General features: G+C 42.9%; 1 protein-coding gene and 1 pseudogene across 4 annotated transcripts in view; one reads left to right on the forward strand and one right to left on the reverse strand.

Moving 5' to 3' along the window:
- Window positions 1-6625: 6625 nt before the first annotated feature.
- LOC141985608 (U4 spliceosomal RNA) lies at window positions 6626-6703 on the reverse strand (annotated as a pseudogene).
- A 450-nt stretch (window positions 6704-7153) lies between these two features.
- WDR35 (WD repeat domain 35) overlaps window positions 7154-26155 on the forward strand; it is an 82709-nt gene continuing 63707 nt past the window's right edge. For 2 of the 4 annotated variants that reach the window (XM_074947544.1, XM_074947545.1), the window contains exons 1-6: window positions 7157-7464; window positions 8573-8690; window positions 19588-19659; window positions 21191-21283; window positions 23137-23265; window positions 24654-24787. In XM_074947544.1, the coding sequence (XP_074803645.1) occupies window positions 7441-7464; window positions 8573-8690; window positions 19588-19659; window positions 21191-21283; window positions 23137-23265; window positions 24654-24787 (570 nt within the window). In that variant the 5' untranslated portion in view covers window positions 7157-7440. Of the gene's footprint in view, window positions 7465-8042; window positions 8168-8572; window positions 8691-19587; window positions 19660-21190; window positions 21284-23136; window positions 23266-24653; window positions 24788-26155 lie in introns of those variants that run through there. The other 2 variants (XM_074947547.1, XM_074947546.1) reach the window with 2 other exon arrangements.

A 26155-nucleotide genomic window follows, 5' to 3' on the forward strand; every position in this document is an offset into this window, starting at 1 on the left:
CAGTTGAGAAAGTATGTAAATTGAGCTTGATAGAACTCTAGCCGCTAACTTATGTTGCCCTTAATCAACCAGACTAGATGTGTCCAAGAAGTTGCAAGTGTATCAGTACAAGCAGGAGCTTGTCTAGAACTACTATTTGTGTCACTTGAAAGCAATTGTTTTTTTATTGTGCTTAGTCATTCTAATTTGCACATCTGATGACAGTTGCTTTGGTGGTATTGACCACTTGTCAAAGACCTCCAGGAATGCCTTGGTCTTAGTAATAAAACTGGTGTCCCATGCAGGGATGCTAGGATATGGTCACAGCAACCATGCTATATAAGGATAATTTAAAAAGAGATCAGCTGTATTTCAGTATGTACTATAAGCTGTATAGTGTGTCAGTTTTCCAGTAACTTTTTTATTCCCTATTTAAAAGTAAATACAGGAAAAAATAAAAACATCCATCTTGTACTGGATATATAATGTACCAAATCATATAAAACCATGAAATGACTCGATGTAGAGAATTTAATGCCTCAGGCATCTGTCCATTAAATGGGACTATTAAAAGTTACTATATCCAAAAGTAAAATTTAAGATCAGCACACTAATGTTGGAAGCTTTTCTGTTTCAGACAGTATTTATATTAAGAACTGATGTTGCTGACTCATTAATAAAAATGAGCCTGGAAAAACATCTAAAGTCAGTGAGACACTGTCTTTGATTCACAGTCATGGAAGAAGATATGAATTGTATATCAGCACAAAATCATCCAAAATCTGTAAATTTTAAAAATGCCTGTCTTCAAGAAACACTGGATTTTTTTTTAAAGATTCCCCCCCCCCCACTTTTTATAGCAGCAAAATATAAATCTAAAAACATAGTCAATTTTAATGCTGTTGAAACATTAACCTGCTGTTCAGGGTCTGATATGGCTTAATGACTATTTAAGTATTTATCCATTGTTGAATAGTTGTTAGACCAGACAGAGGGGGAGAGAGAATGTAACTCTGTAAGCCAGTGTTAGGGCATCCTGGGAGGTGGGAGATCTTGGGTCCAGTGCCTGTACTTCAATCTCTCTTAGTTGGTTCATACTGGAACAGCTTCATCTGGAGATTGAGGGAGCACCCAGAGCAGAATACCCCAGAGCTCTGTGCTTAGGGCAACCTCCTGAGAGGTGGGAGTTCCCCTGCTGGAATTTTAATATTTTAAACTACTATGAGAAACCACCAAACAAGTTAACCATAACTTCCTTTACTGAAGCCAAAGGCCAAATGGTACTTTCACAATTGCTCTAAACATGCCTAAATAATAAGCAATTTACTGCATCCAAACAGTATCAAAACATTTGATCAAGATACTTACAAAGGGCTATTCCCAGGGGTGCTTAGACCCATACTGGTCACCTCCAACATGGTCAGCCAGGTATTAGCAATGACCCTTTAACAGTTTACTTTTTTTATACCCTTTAACAAACAGGCAATGTCTCTGCCAATTACTAACTTTAAAAGTTTTTTAGACTGTTCACCCTTATTTTCAGCCTTAATCCAGTTAAGATTTACAACCTCCTTTTCCCCAAGGCCTTTCCTCACCTCCTTGGTGCTCAACTTTTTTTTTTTTTTAATTGCACCTAGACTTTAACACTGATGCATGGGTTGGGAAGCCCTATGTTGGCTCATTTTTAAGACTGATTCTTTGTCTTTAAAGCCATCTGCAGTCACCCCTATTGGTCAGAGGCCTTCTTTTTAGAAACTTTCCCTTATCTTATTCTTTGAACCAGACAGCCTCCCTACTTCATTCCTTCTCACCATATAACCTTTACCTTAGATTTCCTTGTTGGGGCCTTTCTTTACAACACACATTTTTCTTAGCTTAAATGTGGTTAACTCCAATTCCGTATTTACCCTACTCCCCTTGTTCAAATCCTTTCTCTTCATCTGGCAGAAACTGGGGAATTGAACCTGGGTCTCCCACATCCCATGCAAGTACATTAACCACTGTGCTGAAAGTTACAAGGTAGGTAGGGCTACTTCCTCTTCTTGTGGTCAGATTCTGAATGGGAGCCAGTAGGTGGCCTCTGAGCATGCCTACCAGATCAGGTCCTGCATGAGACTCAAGCAGACACATGCCTATCTTCCTCTGGTTTGTGAATCACTCTGGGGCTTAGGCAAGAGATAAGTATCCAGATGTCTATAGGGAGGCAGCAGTGCACATGCCCAGAGGCAGAAACTTAAGTGCCCAGGGAGCTTTTACCCTGAAAATGTAGGTGCTAAGTGAATTTAGGTGCTTACCAGGTTTGGCAGGAGTTTTGTGGATCACAATGGAGCCAAAACGGGGACTTGGACACCTAAGTATGAGGTTTAGATGTCTAAGTACCTTTTGTGGATCTGGGCCCAGGTGTACAATGAAGTGAGACTATCTTACATCTAATTAACTTTGCTTACATCCCTGTGTAGCCTCCATTTACACATACTTCTGATCCTATAAATCTAAAGTATGCCCTTGTATTCACATACATTGCTGTGCATAATTTAAATTTATTTCCTTTTAACATACAGATGCTTGCATTGGAGGAAAACACCTCAGGACATCATATATTTGGTGGTAGAAAAATGTTACAATATAAGAAATAACACTCTATTTTTATTTAAAATTGAGCATTTCAGCATGTTCAACTAGAGAATGTAACTGAACTTTCCTAACCTTAGAATTCTGAATAAAGATGGTGCCTCTTGCTATGGAATGATTGATTATATATAATTATTCACTCTTTGTTAAATCTATTTTTTTGTGATTTTTAATTTTTGTATTCCTTTCACTAAAAAAAAAGTCCCAAAAGCCCAACAACCTTTATAAGTATACGGCCTCTTTCAGTTTTGTGACCAGTTCAACAATTCAGTTTCACTTTAGTTTTTTTCATAAGAATGTGCCTGAAATCTGAAAATGCCTTAGTGTAAACACTGGGGCCAAATTCTGCTTATTTATATACCCATGCAATTTCACTGAAGTTTACACGGTGTAAACCGTATTTGGCCTATGGTTTGGTAAAATGGCTGTCTCTTTAAATTTTCAGATTGCAGGCAGATATAATCAGCATACACCTGCACCCATGAAAAAGGATGCTTCAGTTGTTAAGGTGTTAGGTTAGGACTCAAGAACCCCAGGTTCAATTCCTTGTTCTATCTCAAGCTTCCTGTGTGTCATTAGGCATGTCACCTACTGTCTGCCTTTGTTCCCTGTGTACAATGGGTGTAATACTTGCTTACCTTACATGGGTGGTGTTAGTGTATTTAATCTTAAGTGAAAGGTGCTCAGACCCTATGGTATATAGGGACCATAATAAGTATCTAAGCTAGATATGTGAATCACAGAGAGAGTCTTCTGATTTGCTTTTCATTTGTATGTAATGGTCCATAGAGAGCAGCTGAGAATAGAATTGCCTAACATGGCAGATTCCTTCACGGGCAGTCAGAGACTAGACCTCCCCACTGTTGTTGGGAGCCACCATGCTGTCCTGCCAATGAATATTCTCTCCCTTTCTCTGGTTGGTGGTATACAGTAATAGAGACAGCAGCATTAGAGGGGAAACCTGACCTAGCCTACACTTGGAAGTAGCTCAGATTAAGGAGTTGGTATTTAGCAAGTGGTGTATATACTACACCTGAGGGAATTCTGCACACTACTTTAAAATTCTGAAATGTTGTCAATAAATAAATGTGGAGGCTGCAGTAGCGTTGTGGGCAGCATAGACAGAGGTGTGAGATCACCCTGCAACCCTCAGGACATGGATATGGCAGTGAGGCTGCACCCTACCCTGACATAGTACAAGGGCCAAGCACTCTAAATGTAGGCAGACAGGCTCAGCCCAGCAGGATCCAAGTGTGGAGGGGCTTAGTGCGGGGAGATCTACATGTGGGATGATAGGGTTCTGTGTGGAGCAATATGGGTGCAGGCGGCTTGATGTGGTGGGATCTGGATGAATGGGCTTGTTGGGGCATTCTGGGTGCTGGCTTGGTGTGGCTCAGTGGGGTGGGGGGTCTGGGTGCTTGGGGCTTGTTGGAGTGGTGTAGGTACAGGTGGGGTGGGGCTTGTTGCGGTGAGGATTCGGGTACGGGGATGGGGTCCAGATGCAGGGAGGTGGGGCTCAGAGGGGAGTCTGGGTGTAGGGGGCTCTGGATGCAGACGGTGAGGCTTGTTGAGGTATGGGTTTGGATGTAGGGGGCTTGGCGGGGAGGGTTCTGGGTGCAGGGGGTGAGGTTTGGCAGGACTATCTGGGTATGGTGCAGGTCCAGATGCAAGGGGGTTGGGCAGACAGGAGCAGCTCCCGGTACAGTGCCCCCTGCCCCCAGACACACAGAGCTGAGGAGCAATGGAGGCAGGAAGTGGAGAGGTGCGGAGCTTCCTGCAGCTGGAGAGGTTTCTCAGGGTAGATCTGACAAAGCCCTGGCTGCTCCTTGCAGGGGAAGAGGAAGTCCCATCCTCCCCAGGCTAGCCGGGACTAGCAGCTGAGCCTGTCAAAGGGTGGAAGCCACTGGCTGGGGCATCCCTACCGCACTGCTTCTGCCCAGTGATTTATCTCTGTGCTCCTGGGGCCTGAAATGATGCACCCACACTGCTCGGGAGCAGCGTATGACTGCTCTTGCGGCTTCCCTTTACTTCCCCATCAGAGAGCCATTTTTCTGCAGGGAAGCAAATCTGTAGGGGACATGAATTCCGCACACATACAGCGGCACAGAATTCCCCTGGGAGTAATATACATTACAATTGAGGAAAAAAAAAGTGTAGATTGACATCTGGGGGTTTGCACCGATAAGTCAATCAGGATTTACCACTACTTGTAACTGAGTTAAACCCAACTCAAGCTCAGCTGGTGTGTTATTTTTGTCTACAATTAAGGGTCAGTACAGTGAGTGCTAGCCAATGATTGATTGCTGAAACAGGACTGTTCGGCAATGGGGGGAATTTGCAAACACATCTAAGTGACTTGACAGTCTACATTCCATTTTCAAAAGTGATTTAAGTCCAGTCTATGTTAAAAGTTGAACCTTTTATTAAAAATACAGACCAGTATAGTTAAAGCAGTACAATCCCCTCCCCCCCCCACCCAGTGTGAATGCAGTTATCTATGTAATAAGTTTCCAGGACGGTCATGCTGTGAAGCAAGCTACAAGAACAGCTGAGAGCTCTTTTTGTTCAAAATATCACCAGGCTCAATTATCACTGAGTTTTTCAGTCTGTTGCTATCTGATTTTTAAGTTCTCAGCCATTCTGACTTTATGAATTACTCTAGTGGTACATCATATGGGTGTAAGGCATGTATTTTTGCCATGTCAAGAATCCAAGAGCATTGTGATATCAAAGATAACTCAGCCATAACTCTTACTCTGCAACTAATTTCTGTGCTACAATTTCATTGGTTTTATAAGGGAGACTGCTCAGATGGTGGATAATTTGGACCAACTATCACTTGCACAAATCTCCCACCACAACCACTCTAGACACACAACACAACCAACCAACCAGCCACCCACCCAGTATACACAATAATCCTGAACACACAGCTGCTCACCATACCGGGACACACCCACACAAATCAACACACTGCTGCCAGCACACAGACAAAAATCAGCACAACCATCCATACCACATGACCCACACACACAATGACCACAAACATCACCCTGAAGCCTCCAATGCACATTGAGTCAGTGCAAAGGGAGAGAAAACACTACATGCACCGCTGAGACCTATTTTTGTTTAGAATACCTCCAGGCTCAATCATCACTGAGATTTGTGGTCTGTTGTTGTCCAAGTTTTAAATTCTCAGTTGTTTTTAGTTTTTTTATACAGGACTTCTAAGAAATTATAAATACTAGTTTATCTTATTCCTACACATGGAATTAAACACTGTTGAAAATCCCACAAGGCACCTATTTGCATCTTCAGATGCTTAAATACACAGGTGCCAGATTCCTCCAGTCCCCAGGTGGGCTCAACCCTCCACTTCTGCACCCCACCCCGCCTCTTCCCTCCCCATCCAGTTCTGCACCCTCCCCTGAGTGTGCCCTGTCCCTGCTCCTCCCCACAGTGCGTCCTGCAGGCCACAAAACAGCTGATTGCGATGGGTGGGAGGCACGGATCAGCAGGGCTGCCGATAGATGGGAGGTGCTGGGGGGGGCTGGCTGCTGGTGGGTGCTAAGCACCCATTAATTTTTTTCTGTGGGTGCTTCAGCGCCTATGCTTAAATACCTTTAAAAATCTTGTCCTGTAGGTTGGATTCATAAAGATATCTAGAAACCTGGCCCTAAGTCTCAGGTGGGTGCAAAAATGTTAACCTACCCCTATACAGCACCAGCACCCATGGGAAATATAGGGTGTGGTCAGGGGAGGTTGGCGAGGAGGCTTAAACCAGAGAATCCCACTATCTTCAACTGGTGAGAGGACACAGCATGACTCAGGGGGGCTGTGCTTCACTAGAACCTCAAAAACGGGTCCTCCCAATCAATATTGCCTCAGGTTTACATGCCCGGTTTCTGAGGCAGCTGGTTGTCATACAGGGATCCCTGGGCACCAGCCACTTGAGATGAGGGCCAGGGACAGCCTGGGTGAGGATGAGATGGAAAGTGCAGTTTTAGCAGCATATGGGAGTTGGGGAAAAGTTTCAATTAGCAATAATCTTGCCTCGGATTAACCTCATTGGCTACGATACTGCCACTGCTATCTTCCTATCGCCCTGATGTGAACAACAGAGGGGTGATCACCTAGAGCCACGTGGGCCTCCCTAAGGTTTGTCTTTAAGCACGGGTCTGTGGGACGCAGGCTTGTGGACGAGTGTATCCAAGGCTGTGCTAGAGGCGCCACGCTGGACGGTGAACCCAGGTTCGGAGTGGCCAGATCCCGCTCTCACAGCCGGGCGCGCCCGCCCACGCCGCACTACACAGCGCTTCTGACTCAGATCTGCGGCTTGACCTGCGTCCACACTGCAACACGGCAGGGCTTGGACCCAGCCCAGACTCGGACCCGCCCCCTCAGCGGGGTCCTGCGGACCCCAGCCACACGGATGGGTGTGTGAGCAGCAGGGGCCTGAGTCGGAGCCAGCTCAGCACAGACCTGGGGAGGGAGGCGCCCCGCCCATCCCACCGCCCTCGGGGACCGACAGGAAGGAGCCGCGATCAGGGCCAGCAGCACCCAAGGGAGCGTCCCCCATCGGCTGCTCTGGACGAGCCCCGTCCCCGCTCACCACGCTCGTGGGGAGGGGAGGGTCAGGCTGGCCGGGAGGGCCAGAACTGCGAAGTCGCGCCGCCGCCCCGGAAGTGAACGTTTTTACTTCCGGGGGCGGGCTCCGGCGGTGGTTGCCAGGGAAGCCGGGTTGCTAGGGAGGCAGCGGTAACACGCTCCCCTTTCAGGCACCCCCAGGCCTCCGCTGCCCCCCATTTCCCCGCCCCTGGTCTCCGCAGGATGTTCATCTACCTGAGCAAAAAGGTGAGTGTCCCGGCGGCCTGTCCCAGCCGGGGGGCAGAGCCCCTCGTCGGCAGCACCGAGCCCGCCCTGCGGCCGGGGTCACAGGCCTAGCGGGAGCCGCCTCCGCTCTGAGCGGCTCTGCGGAGACGCCGGGCCCTCTCCGCTACCCGCGGGCAGGGGCCTCTCCCCAGCGCCGCCGCCCCCTCCTCCCAAAAGCCGCAAGGGCCCGGGAGAGCTGGGATCTGATCCGCTCTAGCGCTGCCTCGGTCCGGTCTCTTCCCTCCGGGCCCCCAGCTGCAGAGTTTCAGAGTAGCAGCCCTGTTAGTCTGTATTCGCAAAAAGAAAAGGAGTACTTGTGGCACCTTAGAGACTAACCAATTTATTTGAGCATAAGCTTTCGTGAGCTACAGCTCACTTCATCGGATGCATCCTGACCTGCCCGCCTCCCCGGGGTGTGGAGCCTCTTCCCGGCAGCCCCCCCCCCCCGCAGCTGAGCCCTGTCGAGCAGCGGTGCCAAGCTGCTGGGCAGACTCGGACCGATTTTAAGGCCAGAAGGGCCATGACACTGGCCTAGTCTGGCTTCCAGGCTGACCTGAGGCAGAGACCCGTAATTTCTGCATCAAGCCTGCAATCTGTTAGAGCTAGTGCATGGCGCTGAGCACTGAAGAGATGTGGAGACTGGAGCCCCTATATTGCCTTCCTTAGGCACCCTAGAGAGATCCCTGTAAGTCCAAGATGAGCAAATCCCCAGTGTCCTTATCCATTTCTCCCCTAGTGTTTCCCTCACAATCAGAGCAGTTGGTGCGAAAGATAAATAAGTGGACCCCTACGTTAGATGTTTTTAAGAAATGTCCTATTTTTATTGATTATTACTGTTAGACTTCCCCTTCTCTATATTTGATTCCCGTGGTTTGTTTATCTTTGTATAATTTTACGTGAATGGCCATTACTGTATTCTATCAACTTTTAATTGTAGTCATGTGCTTACAATTCTGATAAGTTGCTGGAGGAATTTATATTATGATGCACAGTAACCCAAGTGTATTTGCTTAGTGTTTGTGGTTGGGATATTTTCAAAATAAGACGTTGTTATTGATCAATTCAAATGAAAAATATTTCTTTCTTACAGATTGCAATTCCTGGTAACGTTCGGCTAAGATGTATATCTTGGAACAAGGACCAAGGTTTCATAGCATGTGGTGGAGAAGATGGATTGTTGAAAGTTTTAAAATTAGAAACACAGACAGGTAAATGAAATTTTGGAGCAAAATCCACCAGGTCTCTGAGCACTTAAAGTGGTACTCTTCTTTGAAAGTGACTTTGAATATATCGTGGGTAGGGCTGTCAAGCAATTAAAAATTAATTGTGATTAATTCCACTGTTAATAATAGAATACCAGTTATTTAAATATTTTTGCATGTTTTCTACATTTTCAAATATATTGATTTCAATTACAACACAGAATACAAAGCCAAGACTATAACAGGGTTCAAAAAAGAACTAGATAAATTCATGGAGGATAGGTCCATCAATGGCTATTAGCCAGGATGGGCAAGGATGGTGTCCCTAACCTGTTTGCTAGAAGCTGGGAATAGGCAACAGGGGGTGGATCACTTGATGATTACCTGTTCTGTTAATTCCCTCTGGGGCACCTGGCATTGGCCACTGTCAGAAGACAGGATACTGGGCTAGATGGACCTTTGGTCTGACCCCTTGTGGCCATTCTTATGTTCTTAAAGTATACAGTGCTCACTTCATATTTATTTTTTATTACAAATATTTGCACTGTAAAAAAGAAACAAAAGAAATACCTAATACAATTACTGTAGCGCAATCTCTTTATCATGAAAGTTGAACTTACAAATGTAGAATTATGTAAAAAAATAAAAATACCTGCACTCAAAAATAAAACAATATAAAACTTTAGAGCCTACAAGTTCACTTAGTTCTACTTCTTGTTCAGCCAGTTGCTCAGACGAACAAGTTTGTTTATATTTGCGGGAGATAATGTTGCTTGCTTCTTGTTTACAATGTCACCTGAAAGTGAGAACAGGCATTCACATGGCATTGTTGGAGCTAGCGTTGCAAGATATTTACATGCCAGATGCACTAAAGATTCATATGTCCCTTCATGCTTCAACCACCATTCCAGAGAACATGCGTCCATGCTGATGATGGATTCTGCTAGATAACAATCCAAAGCAGTGCGGAACGACGCATATTCTACTCCTGGGGGAATTCTGCGCCACAAAATTAAAAATTCTGTGCACAGTATTTTAAAATTCTGCATATTTTATTTGTCAAAATAACACAATATAATCACACCAGTTTCAATTATTTTTAGTCATTTATTTCAAAATATCTGTCAGCAAGTATGTCTGTAAGAATACAGACAACAAAAAAGATTCAGGAAATGCTTTTTGACAAATAGATTCCTTACTAGGCATATTAATACAGAACTCTGAGTAATAATTCATTTAAACTACAATAAAGAACTGTATTTCCCGCACCCCTCAGAAGCAGGAGGAGCTGAAGGAGAGGGAAGTAAATTGCTGGGAAGGAGTTGTTAGCCGATGGCCAGGGATGTTTGGTGAGGTGCCAGCTATGCCCGTTTATACCATCCGTGACTTTAACCGCTAGGACGCACTGTCCCTTCGCGGCGGGCAGCCCGGGCTAGGCTGACGGATGCCCCAAGGTCCTAACCACCCGTGACTTTAACTGCTAGAGCTCAGAGCTCCTTCGCAGAGGGCAGTCAACACTGACTGACAGGTGCCCCAATGGCAGCACTAAGAGCCTCTCCACACCCGTGACTTTAACTGCTAGAGCTCAGAGCTCCTTCGCAGTGGGCAGTCAGGATTGACTGACAGGTGCCCCAAGAGTTTGCCCCGTGGAGGCGGCACAACTCAACGCTAGGCTCTTAGTACTCTTACCTAATGGCCAGGCTTTATAGCCAAAACGGCTGAGGTTCTTTAATTGTGTTGGCTGCTTCACAGTAAACCAGAGAAACAAGTCAGGCTTATGCATAAATGGTTACCAAAATTTATTAAACTAGATTCTAATCATGTGGTTACAAAATTGCTAGTGCCTACTTATTTAAATGTAGAGATGTTACACACACAAACAAGTTACAAAACTGAAGCTACAATCCCAAAGAAAACACAGTATAGAGCTCTATTTCAAAATATGTGTACACTAAAGATAGGAGATCAGGTGTGGGTGCTTCTTACCCTCCTTGCATCTCTTGATTCCAGCGGTGCCAAGCCAGGATCGGTCACTCAATTCTGCGGAAAGACGAATAAGGGACAAGGCTTAGGGACCCTCTTAGCTGCTGAAGCCTTGGGAGGCTGTCACTTATCTGACCAGCAGATAGATAGTGAAAAGCACTCAAAAATCATGGTGCTGTAGGTCCCCTACTTATACCTCTGTACTCCTTTATTCTCTTTCTCCTTTCTATGCTAAATTGGGGCTGGTCTGTCGGGGTGATGCCAGCTCTCGCAAGAGTAGTTCACACTTGCAAGGGAGAAACAATAAGTTTCGACTACTGGACACTTCTTTTATCAGGGTAAATATTTTCCCACCTAGGATGTTGGTGTGTGTGCATCATGCTGTTTTAGTAGGGGCTAAGAGCCATGTCTGTCACAGCGCCTCTGCCTGCTGTGAGCCCAATTGTTGTATACGTTCCCAGAGGCACATTGTAGCAGCACACCTGTGCTTCTCACAGCTTCAAAGGCTGTGCTGGAGTGCCCTGGTGTTTTGGCTCCCGTGTGTTTCCAGCAATGCTGGTCTGAGGGGGGGGGGGGCTGGCTGTCTGGCTACAGGAGTCTAGGTGTGAACTTGGAGGGTTGTTGGGTATGGGTGGGAAAAGTGTGGAACCGATTTTTTGGGGGGGGGTGGGGAGGGATTGTTAGGGAGCTTCCGCTATGCAGACCCTGGCTGACCCCTAGCCTCTCCCATTCAGTCAGGCACATCTGCCCATGTCCCTGTGTCTCCTTGCACCCCCTTGTGTCCTTGAACCCCCATCCATAAGTCCCCCCAGCCCCACTCAGACAACCACTCCCCTCATCCCCATGTGGCCCTGCACCCTTCCTCCTGTCCCCATGTGGCTCTATACCTCCTCCCCCATCCCCATGTGTCTCTGTGCCCCCACCCAGCACATCCCTGTCTCTATGTGTCCCTGTATCTTCTCCCCCTGTCTCCATGTGTCTCCATGTCCCCACCCAGCCACTTCCTTGTCCCTATGTAGCTCTGCACCCTTCCCCCATCACTATGTGGCCCTGCACCTCCTTCTCCCTGTGGCCCTGTGCCTGCGCTCCCATTTAGCTGCTGCTCCAGTCTGTCCTCCCCCACTAGCCCTTATGATCCCCTGTCTGACCCCCCCAGCACCCCACGCTGTCTGTCTTCCAATAGCCTGTGTCCTGACCTGGCTTGACAGGTGCTGCAAAGAAGGCAGGCTCTTTCTCTCCCCTGGCTGTCTGGGAGCTGCTGCTGTTCTTGCGCCACAGCACAGTCTGGTGGGCAAAAGGTGGAACTGCAGCAACATTTCGGCAGAAGCTTTTTTCTGCTCAAAAATTTTAAAATATGCATGGGTCATCAATTATGCATGTGCGCAGTAGCGCAGAATTCACCCAGGAGCAGGGCTGGCTCTAAGCACCAGCAAAGCAAGCAGGTGCCTGGGGCGGCACATTTCTAGGGCGGCATTCTGGCACCGGCCATGCCGCCCCTAGAAATGTGCCCCAGCTCGCCTTCGCCTCCTCCCCTGAGCACGCTGCTGCCGATCTGCTTCTCCCCCCTCCCTCCCAGGCTTGCTGCGCGCGAAACAGCTGTTTTGCATTGCAAGCCTGGGAGGGAGGGAGGAGAAGCTGAGCAGCAGCGCGCTCGGGGGAGGCGGCGGTGGTGGAGCGGAGATGAGCTGGGGCGGGGAGCGGTTCCTCTCTTCCGCCCATTGCTTCCTGTGCTCCCCCCTGCCCTCACTCACCTCCGCTCCACCTGCTCCCCTGAACGCGCTCCCTCTTCCTCGCCTGAGAGGGAGGGGGGAGAAGCGGAGCTGCAGCGTGTTCAGGGGAGCAGGCGGAGTGGAGGTGAGCTAGGGCAGGGGGTTGCGAGGGGGGGAGCTGCAGGAAGCAGTGGGGGGGGAATGTGGCACGCCCGGAGGAGGAGGTGGGGCCAGGGATTTGGGGAAGGGTTTGGGAAGGGGCGGAGTTGAGGCGGGGGTGGAGGGGGCACAAAAAAAAGCAGGGGCGGCCAAAAATTTTTTTGCTTGGGCGGCAAAGATCTTAGAGCCAGCCCTGCCCAGTAGGAATATTCATTTTCATCATCTGAGTTAGATGCCATCAGCAGAAGTTTGATTTTCTTTTTTGGTGGTTCATGTTCTGTAGTTTCCACATCAGAGTGTTGCTCTTTTAAGACTTCTGAAAGCGTGCCTCACACCTCATTCCTCTCAGATTTTTGGAAAGCACTTCAGATTCTTTAACCTTGGGTTGAGTACTGTAGCTACCTTTAGAAATTTCACATTGGTACCTTCTTTGCGTTTTGTTAAATCTGCAGTGAAAGTGTTCATAGAATCATAGAATAGAATCATAGAATATCAGGGTTGGAAGGGACCTCAGGAGGTCATCTAGTCCAACCCCCTGCTCAAAGCAGGACCAATCCCCAACTAAATCATCCCAACCAGGGCTTTGTCAAGCCTGACGAAGCATCAGCAGCAGGAAGCATGTCTTCTGGAATGGTGGTTGAAGCATGAAGGGATATATGAATGTTTAGCATATCTGGCACATAAATATCTTGCAACGACAGCTACAAAAGTGCTATGCGAACGCCTGTTCTCACTTTCAGGTGAGATTGTAAATAAGAAGTGGGCAGCATTATCTCCCATAAATGTAAACAGACTTGTTTGTCTTAGCAATTGGCTGGAAAAAAAAGTAGAACTGAGTGGACTTGTTGGCTCTAAATTTTTACATTGTTTTGTTTTTGAGTGCAGTTATGTAACAAAAAAAATCCATATTTTTAAGTTGCAGTTTCATGATAAAGAGATTGCACTGCAGTACTTGTATGAGGTGAATTGAGATACAGTTTCCTTTGTGTATCATTTTTATGGTGCAAATATTTGTAATACAAATATAAAGTGAGCACTGTACACTTTATATTTTGTGTTGTAATGGAAATCAATATGTTTGAAAATATAGACAATCATCCACAAATATTTAATACATTTCAAATGGTTTTCTATTATTGTTTAACAGTTCAATTAAAACTACAATTAATCGTGATTAATTTTTTTGAGTTAATAGTTAACTGCAATTAATTGACAGCCCTAATTGTGGGTTTCCATAAAGACTCTGAAAACACACACACACACATCAGATTTATAGAGTAAAAGGATGCCGTTTTTACAGTCATATTAGTTAATGTCATTGTCGCTTAAAATCATACTTTAAAAAATGCAATCTAATTTATTTCAGTCATATGCCTATCTGCGTGCATTTTGTCTGATCAGTATCTGTCATCTAGATCTAAATTCCTTGGAACAGAGACTGTGGGTAGAATTTCCAAAAATGCTTAAGCCTCAGATCCACAAAGGTAATTAGGTGCCTAAGGCCCATTTTTAGGCATCACTGTGATCCACCAAACCTCCACTGGGCTACCGCCTAACCTTGTAGGGATAACCTCACTTGGCACATAAATATCTCTTGTAAAAGTTCGCTAGGCACCTAAGGGCTGGGCTTCACTACGGGGAGATCAACTCTTCTGCAGTCGATGCAGGAGAGGTCAATTTAGTGAGTCTAGTGAAGACCTGCTAAATCAACGGCAGAGCTCTCTCCGGTAGAGTAAGGGAAGGGAAGTTGACCGGAGAATGCCTCCCGTTGATGCAGTGCAGAGAAGACACCGGGATAAGTCGACCTAAGCTACGTCGACTCCAGCTACGTTATTTATGTAGCTGGAGTAGTGTAACTTAGGTAGACTGACCCCAGTAGTGAAGACAAGCCCCAAGTTTCAGCCTCTGAGCATGGGCACTGCACCCTCACTCTTGGTGTCTGCCCCCTATGTCCCACCTAGGCCCCAGTATGATCTACTAACTGGGGGAAGATAGATGGAGGAGTGCCTGTAGGGCCTGACCCAGTAAGTATACTCGGAGGCTCCCTCGCTCTGCGAAGCAGCCAGTAGGGAGAAGGAGTCCTTCCCTTATAACCTTTAGCCCAGTGGTTACTGTATTTCCCTAAGATATAGGAGATCTCCAGTTCAATTCACCTCTCTGATTAGAAGAGATTTGAACAAGGATCTCCCACCTCTCAGATGAGTGCCCTAGCCACTGGAGTATGGGATATTCTGTTGCAGGTCTCTCTCCAGTTGAAGTTGTTCCACTTTAATTAAATAATTGAATAATTAAATATTAATTAGGCCAGAGAGGGTGACAGCCACTGTATATAGTCCAGTGGTTAGGGCTAACGGTTGTAAAGAAGGCTCTCCTCTCGCCCCTGCCCCCAGCTGTTTTGTGTGGATTTTAATACCTGCCTAACTCTGTCTTGCAAGAAGTGACTTAGGTACCTAAACTATCTGATTCTAGGAGAGGCTTTCCCAGTCGCGAATCACAAGAGGAGATAGGTGTCTCCTTCAGCTCTGATTGAGGCACCAACATCCAAAAGAGGGATGGGGCTTGGAACTCACCCGTCTCATTGGCATCTCCCATTGACTAACTTCTGTCCTCTGGTGTCCGTGCCTTCTCATGGCGGGACAGCTTGCATGCTCCAACCATCCCCAGAGTCTGTGTCTGTGGGGGATTTTTGCTCCTAGTAGGTTCAACCATGCCAGATTGGTCTGTGGGGAAGGGGCCAAACAAAACAGACACCCTGGTTCTCCAGATTGGGGGTTAGGCTAACAACCCTGTCCCATAAAAAACAAAATATGTTATGGAAAAAGCAATGGATAAATCAACCATTACTGTGCGTGATGGTCTTCAGGAGTCAATGACCCACATGACTGCCAGTGGTGAAAGCTGAAAGCAAGCCACTCGCATGAAGGCTGAAGTGCTCAACACCAAGACAAAAACCAAACTTGGTTTTTGGAATGTACGAACAATGTACGAAACAGGAAAGCTAGCTCAGGTCACAGCAGAGATGAGATGCTACAGCATACGCATCCTGGGTATCTGCGAGAGCAGACGGATGGAATCAGGAAGATTAACAGCCTCGGGAGAAATTTTGCTGTATTCTGGACAGGATGACGAACAACATCCTTTTGAAGAGAGTGGAGCATTCCCTGCCTGAATGGAAGTCCATTAGCAGCAGACTAATGAGAGCCAGACTGAAAGGGAAACACAATAATATCCCCCGGTTCAGTGCTACGCTGCAACAAATGACAGTGATGAAGAAGTAAAGGACAAATTCTACCTTACATTGCAGGAGGAGTTAGAGAGAGTACCATGCCGCGACCTAACTATCATCATGGGAGACCTGAATGCCAAGGTCGGTAAGGACAACACAAACAATGACAGAGCAATGGGAAGACGTGGGTGTGGCACCATGAATGAAAATGGAGAGAGCTTGTTGATTTCTGCAATATGAATGACCTAGTCATTGGCGGAACCCTATTTCAACATTGTGAAATTCACAAGCTGATATCGTGTTCTCCAAATGGCAGAGATAAGAACCAGATTGACCATATGATGGTCAATGGCAAATGGAGATGCTCCCTGACCAACGTGAAAGTGAGAAGAAGTGCAGATGTTGGCAGCGACCACCACCTTGTGATAGCCTCCATCAAGCCAAAACTGAGAAGCGTGGGTCTACCAAACAAGGGACATAGATGTGACATTGACAAGTTAAAGTCCCCTGAAATATCGAAAGCCTTCGTTCTGCAGTTAAAGAGCAGGTTTCAGGCACTTGCAGACCTTGATGCAGAGGAGGGGAATGCAGATGAGGATATCAACAAGAAGTGGGACATAGTAACAGCAATTTATAAACAGAGCAGTGAAGCCTGTCTAGGCTACAGGCAGTTCAGAAGAAAGGATTGGATTACACCCGGCACATGGAATACAATAGAAACCAGACGAGCCCTGAAGAAAAAAGTTTTAGACACAAAATCCCAGAAGTTAAAGGACAAATACCACGAGCAGTATAGCAAGGCACACCGGGAGGTCAAATGCCTTGTGAGAGTGAACAAACGACATTATATGGATAATCTGGCAACACAAGCAGAGGATGCAGCTGCTCGTGGTGAACAAGGAACCAGCTACAAAATGACGTGGCTTATTAGTGGTAAACAGCAGACACCAACAAACACTCTCAGCAGGGACATACAAGGCCACCTACTAACAACAGAAATGGAACAAGAAATGCACTGGATAGCATATTTAAAAGAATTGCTGAACAGGGAGCCACCTAAAGAGGAAGCAAACATCCCGGAGGCAGAAGAAGATCTTGATATGAACAGAGACACTCCAACTAAGGAAAGGATCATTCAAGCCATCAAATTCTTAAAAAATGGAAAAGCTCCTGGCAAGGATAACTTTTAATGTAGAATTGTTCAATGTGTCATCCCTGAGTTAGCAGCATCTAACCTGGCCCCTCTGTTTACATCAGTCTGGGAAAGGGAAAAAGTGGCAGATGAGTGGACCAATGGGGTTATAGTGAAGACTCCAAAGAAAGGAACTCTCAGTGATTGTAATAACTAGCATGGTATCACACTTTTATCTGTGCCAAGCAAAGTATTGTGTAAAATCATAGTCCAGCATATATCAGAGGCAGTTGATAACGTTCTCAGAAAACAGCAAGCCATTTTTCGGAAAGGCTATGAAACATAATAGAACAGTGCTTAGAATAGCAACGGCAACTCTACATAAACTTCATAGATTTTTGAGAAGGCTTTTGATAGCATTCACAGGACCAGCCTATGGCACATTCTGCGAGCATATGGAATCCCTCTCCATATAATCAACATTATTAAAAGCTTTTATTTCAACCTTATACGCAGTGTTGATCACAGGGTGCTCAGTTTTGAAGTCAAAACAGGAGTACGTCAGGGGTGTGTCATGTCTGCAATCCTCTTCAACATTGCCGTTGACTGGGTAATGCAGTGTACAACAGAAGACATGCCAACAGGCATTAAATGGACACCCTTCTCATCCCTTGAAGACCTGGACTTTGCAGATGATGTTGCTCTCCTATCACATATCCAACACCATATACGAGAAAAAACAACTTGACTCAATGCGTTCAGCCAGCAAATTGGACTGAAAATCAGCTGCAATAAGACATATATCATGACCTTTAATATTTTATCACCATTACGGATAGAGGATTATGTTCCCACCAGTGTAGAAACATTCACATACTTGGGCAGCACCATTAGCCAGGATGGTGGAACAAGCCAGAACGTCCAAAACAAAATCAATAAAGCCAGGAACACCTTTAGGAGCTTAAATACAGCCTGGAAATCATCAAAATGCAACACCAAAAACAAACTCAAGATTTATCAGGGCTGCATACTTTCAGCATTACTTTATAGTGCAGAATGCTGGGGAATGAGAAAGTAAGATGTCCAAACTGTCTTCATTCCATACAGCCTGCCTCAGAAAAATCCTCCGTATCTTTTAGCCCAGAACAATGTCAAACCAAGATCTATTGACACAGTGCAGCCAAGAGGATATGAGCACCATCATTGCCAGGAGGCGGTGGAGATGGATCGGCCATGTGCTTCGGATGGCAACTGATTCCATCACCAGAATAGCAATAAGATGGACACCTGAAGGCAAGCGAAAACGAGGCCATCCAAAAACAACATGGTAAAGAGCTGTGGAAGCCGAGCTGCAAAACCTGGGGCACAGCTGGGGAACCCCTGGAAGACTTGCCAAAAACAGACAGGAGTGGATGAGCTTCATTGCTGCCCTAAACGCCAGAGGCATAATGGGAACATGATGATGATTGATTGATTGATTGACTAACTTAGGTGCCCCTCCCTCCCCAGTGTGCTGGATTTTGTGGATTGTATTCTAAGGTACCTGTCTCTATCCATTCATTATATAGGGAGTCTAGGCACCTAACTAAGGCTTTGTGGATCCCATTGTTGTTCCAGTGATTTTTCTAGGTCCCTAAAAGTTAGGCATTGGGACACTCAGCCTTGCAATGTCTCAGCCTCTTTGTGGATCCAGGTCCATCTATGCTGGAACTAAGGGTGATGGGGCTGCTACCACACCGCCTGATTTGAGGTAGTTTCTATTATAGACAGCATTTACAATTTGGTTCAATGGCTCTCAGCAGCCCCACTATAAAAATTTGTTCCAGCCTTACTGTCCAGCCTAAGTAATGTCAGAGAAATCTGTTAAACAGTTTGAGAGTTCATTTTAAAATAAATATGTTAGTCAAATTTTTATTTATTTGTTAAGCACCAATTCCGAACCCTTGTCAATGAGATTTTGCTCCTAATCCATTTAGGATTTGCTTTTAAAAATCCTACCCTATGTCTATTTATGTTCTGTACCAGTGCAGTTCTGAGCACATGGTTGGTGCTTAACAAATAATTAATAATATGACATTTATTTTGAAATGAATTCTCAAACTGTTAGGTTGATTTCTCTCAGATATGAACTCAATCCAGGTAGCTCACTCTTTTTAAACTGAATGAATATTGACTGCTGGCCAGCATGTTGCTATTTAAATATGAACTGTAGCGTGAGGAGTAAAGGTTATGCATATATATTTGTAAGTCATATATGCAATTTATGTTGCTCTGATTATTGTTAATCATTCTTCTGTTATACAGTGGAGCCTAGGGAGCAGGCTCAGTGCATTTTACAAGTTAAGATAAGTAAATTTTAGGAAAGGGAAATAATAAGGCTTTTTCAAGTTCTTGTGCTTTTTCAAATGGAAAATAAACAAAGGGAGTTGGCTTTGGTTTCTCTTCAAGCCTCTGGATCCTGATGAGAGTCTGAGCTTGGGGAGCAGTTGGGGCGAGTGCAGATGCAGCTAACAAACTGAGATGTAGATAGAGAATGGTCCACATCTTGCAATACTTTCTTCTGAGAGTAGTTTTATTGAAGTCAATGGGATTGACCACATGAGTTAGGATTGCAAGATCTGATTCCAAATGTACAAGTTGATATATTTCATTTATTACAAACAGTTTTTATAATATTATTTTATTTTTGTTTAGATGAAGCTAAATTAAAGGGACTTGCAGCTCCTAGCAATCTTTCAATGAATCAGACCCTTGAAGGTCACAGTGGTAAGAGTTACATTATGCTACTCTGTCATCTTCTGTTTAATACTAAAAAAGCTAAAGGTTGGAGTAAAAATACAAGCTGTTAATATTCTTTTATAAAATTGATAAAATAATTTTATTGTTGTGTCTTTTCCTATTATAAGACTGGAATAGAGATTGCCAACATAAATTACCATAACTGTAATGGCTTGGCCATCTACTATTACTAATTAATCCAAGGAAATAAGTATTTAAATGGGCTCCTATCACCTGGCATGGCAGTTTTCAGTTTACATATATGTACATCATACAAATAGGGTTTGTAGTTGCTGTAGGGCAGGGGTGAAGAAGGGTGGAATGGCAAAATTTCAGTGCCAAGAGAATGATCATAAGGAAATTGGAAGCACAAGAGAGTACTCTTTGAACTGTTCCATTAGAAAGGGTCATGGACCATGGAAGGTGGAATTTGAAGTGTCATGGGGTCTATTAGGTACGCTTGAGAGAAAGAGAGGCTGTTTTAGTTTATTAAGATAACATTGGAGAATAGACTTTTGCTCATTGTGAATATTTGGAAGTGAGGCCTGTTAGATGTTTGGTATTTGAGGGCCATATTTGAATGTGATGGAAGAGAGCAATTTTGAGAAAGATAGGTGGAAATCCCAGTATGCTGTGGAAGATTAGAAGGGTGATATCTTTGATCCTGAAACAGGAAGTTGATATGCAGTGTTGTAGCTGTCTTGGTCCCAGGATCTTAGATATCAGCAGATATTTCTGAGGATGAGCGTGACCTGGGTCTAGGTGAGGAGATACGCAGCCACTGTTTGTTAAATTCGAAATTTGCAAGTTAGGGAATTTTGTTAGTCAAGGTAAGAGGAAATGAAGGCATGACAAATTTTTGACTGAGAAGTGGCCTCGTTAATTTCTAATATGGATTAAATATAATAGTCTGCTTCATAGACCTAGGAAATTTGGGAAGTAAATAAAATTTTGAGGTCAATCAAGCACCTGTATTTCTGAGAGTAGGAGTAATTGTGAGATTTGTGTGTCAGATGGAGTAGTGGTGTGCAGGATGTCCTTTGTAATAAGGAGGGAGATTTTCAAAGGCACAAATGGCAATTAGGCCCTTAACTGCCACTTATACCTTTGAAAATCTCCCCCTAGTAGAATGCCAATTATTAGATCTGTTGACCTGAAGAAAGCTATAATGACCCAGGAGTTGATGAGGGTAAGAAACAGAGAAGAGGACAGAAACCAGGAATGAATACAGATTTGGGCTTTATTCTCATAGAAGTAATATCTAAGGTTGCATTTGGAGAGACTGTGACTGAAGGGAGTAAAATAGATGAAGAGGTGGGGGCAATGCAGTAGAGGTCTGTGGAAAGAAGAACGTTTATTGCCAGTCACAAAAAAGAGTGGCTGAAAAAGCAGAATCAAAATCAGCAGAGCCAGGAGATTCCATAAAAGTGTGATTGAAAATTTAAAAAGGATGTAATAATCTTTATTATCTTAGACCATTTCCTGATTAGTATAAAAAGAATTTTATATAATTTTCCAGGTTCTGTGCAAGTGGTGACCTGGAATGAACAGTATCAAAAGCTAACTACCAGTGATCAAAATGGGCTCATCATTGTGTGGATGTTGTATAAAGGTATTGTCTGGGACAAGTCTGAGATTGGGTAATATACCATAGTGGGTGATTTTGAGATTGAATAATGTGTGTCTGTAGACTTTAATTGCAGGTTACAAAGCTCAAAGTAGGTGTAAGGTATGTTTGAAGTTCTTAGTTTACAAGCGTTTAATAACTGGGCTTAATTGTACACATTTTCCATCGTGTAATCCCGTATAAAGAATGAAGTCATCTTTCCAGAACTGCCTTAAGAAAAGATCTCGGTTTTCAAGTGTTTTTGTTCAACAGCAAAGAATTGAAACCTTATTATTCACTTTTCTCAATAGCCAAACAAACATTTTCATATTTGCAGAAAACCTGTTGAACTATACAAAGAATATACAATAGAATGGTTTAGGTTTAGTCTTAGATATTAATATTGAATAATTCTTTGTGCTATAACAGTAAATGCAGAAAAGATACACTCTAGTGGAGGTGTTAGGCCTTAGAGACCTTGCCTAGAGCAAGAGATTACAGAGTAAATTTTTCTACAGAATCTAGAATTATTCCATGAATTTATTGCATTGTCATAACTAAGTAGTGTATAATTTATAGTATTCATCTTCTGTGTTTTAATATTTGAGCTGTTAAAAACATATGCATCAGCACAATTTAAAAATACATCAATTGTAGGAGTCCACCAATTATCACAAGCAACCGTATCAAAACAAACCAATGAACACATATACAGTGGGAGAGAAAGAGAGAAAAAATCTTTGTTAAAGAACAGAGTCCTTTGTCAAATTACTAGAGAAATAGAGAGACATTTCAGTTCTCCATCTTGGATGCGTCAAATCAGGTGGTTTACTTTGCCTAGAATTAATTGTACTGTTATAGCAGAATCATGTATATCAGTGCCAGAAAATACTCATTAGGTCATTTAGTTCATTACCCTATCAAAGAAAATTGTTTCCTATAGTGTGTTGTTTAGGTATTGTCTATTAAATGTCTTAAGCAGTAGAGTTTTCACTACTTCCCTTGGAAAACCTATTCCATGATCTAATAGCTCTGACTCTAGGTAAATTTTTAGTTATTCACAGTTATTTTAAAAAGACATCCTACATTTTCTCTTTTCTTAACTTGATCACTTTACTTCTTTGGACCACCCTTACTAATTCTCCATCCTTGGTGTCTGCACTTTCTAATATTTGTTGTTTTGTAATGATGCCTTTACACTTCCTGTTGTTGTCATTTGGCTGACCTGTACATCTTAACAAGTCAAGCCCTCCAACACCTGTTCTCTGAATTTCATTCTATGTGTCAATATCTTTTTGGAACTGAGCTGCTATGCCTCAACACAGTGGACGCTGCAGTGATTGGTGGCTTATATGTGCCTATATAGTTTCCAAGAGCTGCCTCACCAGTGTTTTACAGAAAGGGAACCATAGCCTCTCTTTTCTGTTTTACATCACTTCTGTGTGTGCAGCCCAATGCTACGTTGGTCTTTTTTTGTTGCCATATCACATAGCAAAGTTGTACCTAATTTTCTGTCAAGTCTCAGCTCAGGTCTTGTTCTTCATTACTGTTTCACAAGTTTCTCCCTTTTGCTGAATATCTGTATTTCAGATAAACAGAATCTAATTTTATTTCCTGATTATATTTATAACCTCTCTGTATTCCTTTGTATTTCTTTGTTCTTCTTTCTTGTGTTTGTAACACTTGTCAAAGTTACTATCATTTGTGAAAGTCATTATCATGCTATTTGCAGTTTTTTGTAATGTGACATTTAATGATTAGCCGGATCTGAGTATATCTTGGGTTACTTCTAATAACCACAGTTCACTTAAAGGATTGAAAAGTGAAAGGTACAACTGAAATCCATTCTCTGATTACAGGTGCTTGGTATGAGGAGATGATCAACAATAGAAATAAATCTGTTGTTCGAAGTATGAGCTGGAATGCTGACGGACAAAAGATTTGTATTGTGTACGAAGATGGGGCTGTGATTGTTGGTTCAGTGGATGGTAAAGTTGTTACTATTATTATCTGTTATTTGTATTACCATAGCACCTATGATTCTTAATTGTGAAGCAGGACCCCAATGTGCTACATGCTGTACAACCACAGAACAAAAAATATGGACCCTGCCCCAATGAGTTTATAAGCTAAGTATAAGACAAGAGACAACAGATGGTTACAGATAGATGAGACAATATTGGTCACCTTGATAGTCTCAGCACACCAGCTGCCTAACTTTCCAAGTTTTTTGTGGTCGTCAGAGCAAAGGAGGCTTTAAAGGAGGGATCTGAAGAAGGATAATGCATTAGTTTTGCACATGTCTATGTGGTGCTCCTCCCAAGCTAAGGGGCAGCATAGAAGAAAGCACTAAGGTGATTGTTTGAAAATTTAAGAAGTAGGTTATGGAGGCTGTCATCGTGGGTTTATCACTGGCTGGATTATCTGTTTTGTTAACTAATGTGGTGTTCTGGAGATTTGGGTAGCTTTCACTCTCAGTAATTCTGTTTAGAAAACTTGTGTAAGCCAAATTAAGATACTCCAATTGCAGTGAATGTCTGGTTTTCCATGTATGGCAAGAGTGATGATATAGCTGTGGTTCTTAAAGCATATTTATTCTAAGAACTTATTTTCAGGCACTTGTAACTTTTTCCAAGAAAAAGATTACCCTTCATGCAAAAATGTCTGTTCCTTGTTCTCAAGCCAGTGGTGACTTTTCTTTTTGAAGTCTGATAACATTCCATTCAGCTTAAGTTACTCGAATATGGAAAAATTATGTTTTTTTCATACTTTTTACACACCATTTTTTTGCATAAGGATAACCTGAATGTTTAATTTGAAAAGTTCAAATTTTGCACAGTTATAGTAACTGAGAAATGAATGTTTTGCTAAGTTCTGGAAAAATTGGTTGAGAAGTAAAGAATTGATAAAGTGTGAAAATAGCATGTGCCAAACGCTTCATTTTCCTTACTAATTCAAACCTGTACTGTAAGTAGTTTTCCATATGCATGTATCATATCTGGATATTCATATACTGAAATAAACAAAAAGTAGGTTATGTGAATGCACAATCCCATGTAATTGAAATTAAAGGCATGACATGCATATTGCTCACTGTTTATTTTTCTTTATTTTTAAAAAAAACCCACAGCCAAACTCTCTGTTTGGTGTGTCATTATGTCTGAGATTTTACTTTTGCAAAACTTGAGAAATACAAGGTTATGTTTCCCACAGTAACTGACTACAAAACTTTCTGCCTCAATATATACATCACTGAATTAGTTACTGTGGAAACTGTAACTTTGAATTTCTTTATCTGTTTATGTAGTTTCTTGTGTCTGAGTAATCTTTCCAATTCTCTGGTATGTTTCTTAAGTTTTATAATTTTCTTTTATAGGTAATCGTATTTGGGGGAAAGATTTGAAAGGTTCACAACTGTGCCATGTAGCATGGTCCTCAGATAGCAAAATTCTACTCTTTGGAATGGCAAATGGAGAAATTCATATTTATGACAACCAAGGGAATTTTATTGTAAGTTCAGAGTTATGTACTGTACAGTATATGTGTCAACTATCTAATTTTTTAATGTAAAACTGTAGATCACAAGTTAAAACAGACATACTTTACAAGTAGTAGCTATAATCTTTTATTAATTTGATGGTTTTGAATCTTCAGATTAACGCAAGGTCCTACGTGAAGACTTCTTTTTCTGATTTTATGCAGGTTTTTACATTATCAAGTTTTCTAATGTAGATATTCTGATAACATTTAAATACACAATCATTCCGAGCAGCTAAATGAACATAACATCAATTAAACCATTCTTTGCCTTGCAATCCATTTTTAAAAGAGAAATTTGAAAACATTTATGTACATGCTAGGTAAATGAAATGAAGCTAATGCATCATTAATACTAATACTAACATATCTTAGGCATCAAACAGGCCTTCATTTTTCCACCATGGCTGTCTAACAGTGAGACAGAATTTTAGTATATTAAATTAGAGCTCTTAAAAGAATTACGTCTCATCAGCAAGTCCTTGAGGGAAAATGTGTGTATACTATTGGTTTATGTTTCTGTCAGTGTGTATTTTACTTGCCATTGTTTAGTTTGATCTTCCAGTTATGTGGAGTACAGGAATAACTGTTTGAAAATACTTAACAGTAGTAAAGCGCCAACTTTACAAAAACATAGACTTCATTTTTTGATACGATTGGACTGTGTACCATTACATTTTAGGCAACAACACAGTACAGAAAAATCCTCTAATTGTCCATCCTGATGGACAGCCTATTGCCATAATTAAGTGGGGGTATCAATTAAGAGAAGAGGCCATTTTAAAAAAAGTTCCAAAAGGCTTAAAATAATTCTTCTGTAGACAAAATATATATTCCTTTTATTTCAATTTTCTTTTAAAAAAAAACTGATAACTACAAGAGGTCAGATGCAAATAGATGAAAAAGCAGTAGCTTTGAAAGAAGGGATTGGTAAATATCTACTACCCCTTTATCAGTCTCTAGCCCTATTACCATTTTTGAGTGTTTAAAAGTCGGTAACATTCTTTGTGTCCTCACTATGCAATTTTAAAACTCTCTGATAACTATTTTGGAGAACTGTGTTCAAATCCAGCTGGGATCTAGTCTCAAACATGGTTCTGGCTTAGCATTGTTTAGCATCTGTTACTCGAACAAGGCCTCTTATCTTGTTTATGGAGCAATAATGTGGAGTATGCGCTAAACCATTTTCAAAATCAGTGTAGCTTTTTGATAGTGTAGAAAAGGTATTAAACAATTCCAGATGTTTTGAGTCTTTTTCTTGTACAGTACTTTATTACTGAAAGTTCATGTTGTTGAGAGTGTGGGGGAAGGGTGAGCCTGGGTGACACTTGAAAACATGCT

The sequence above is a fragment of the Natator depressus genome, chromosome 3 (genome assembly GCF_965152275.1).
Source record: "Natator depressus isolate rNatDep1 chromosome 3, rNatDep2.hap1, whole genome shotgun sequence".
NCBI lineage: Eukaryota > Metazoa > Chordata > Testudines > Cheloniidae > Natator > Natator depressus.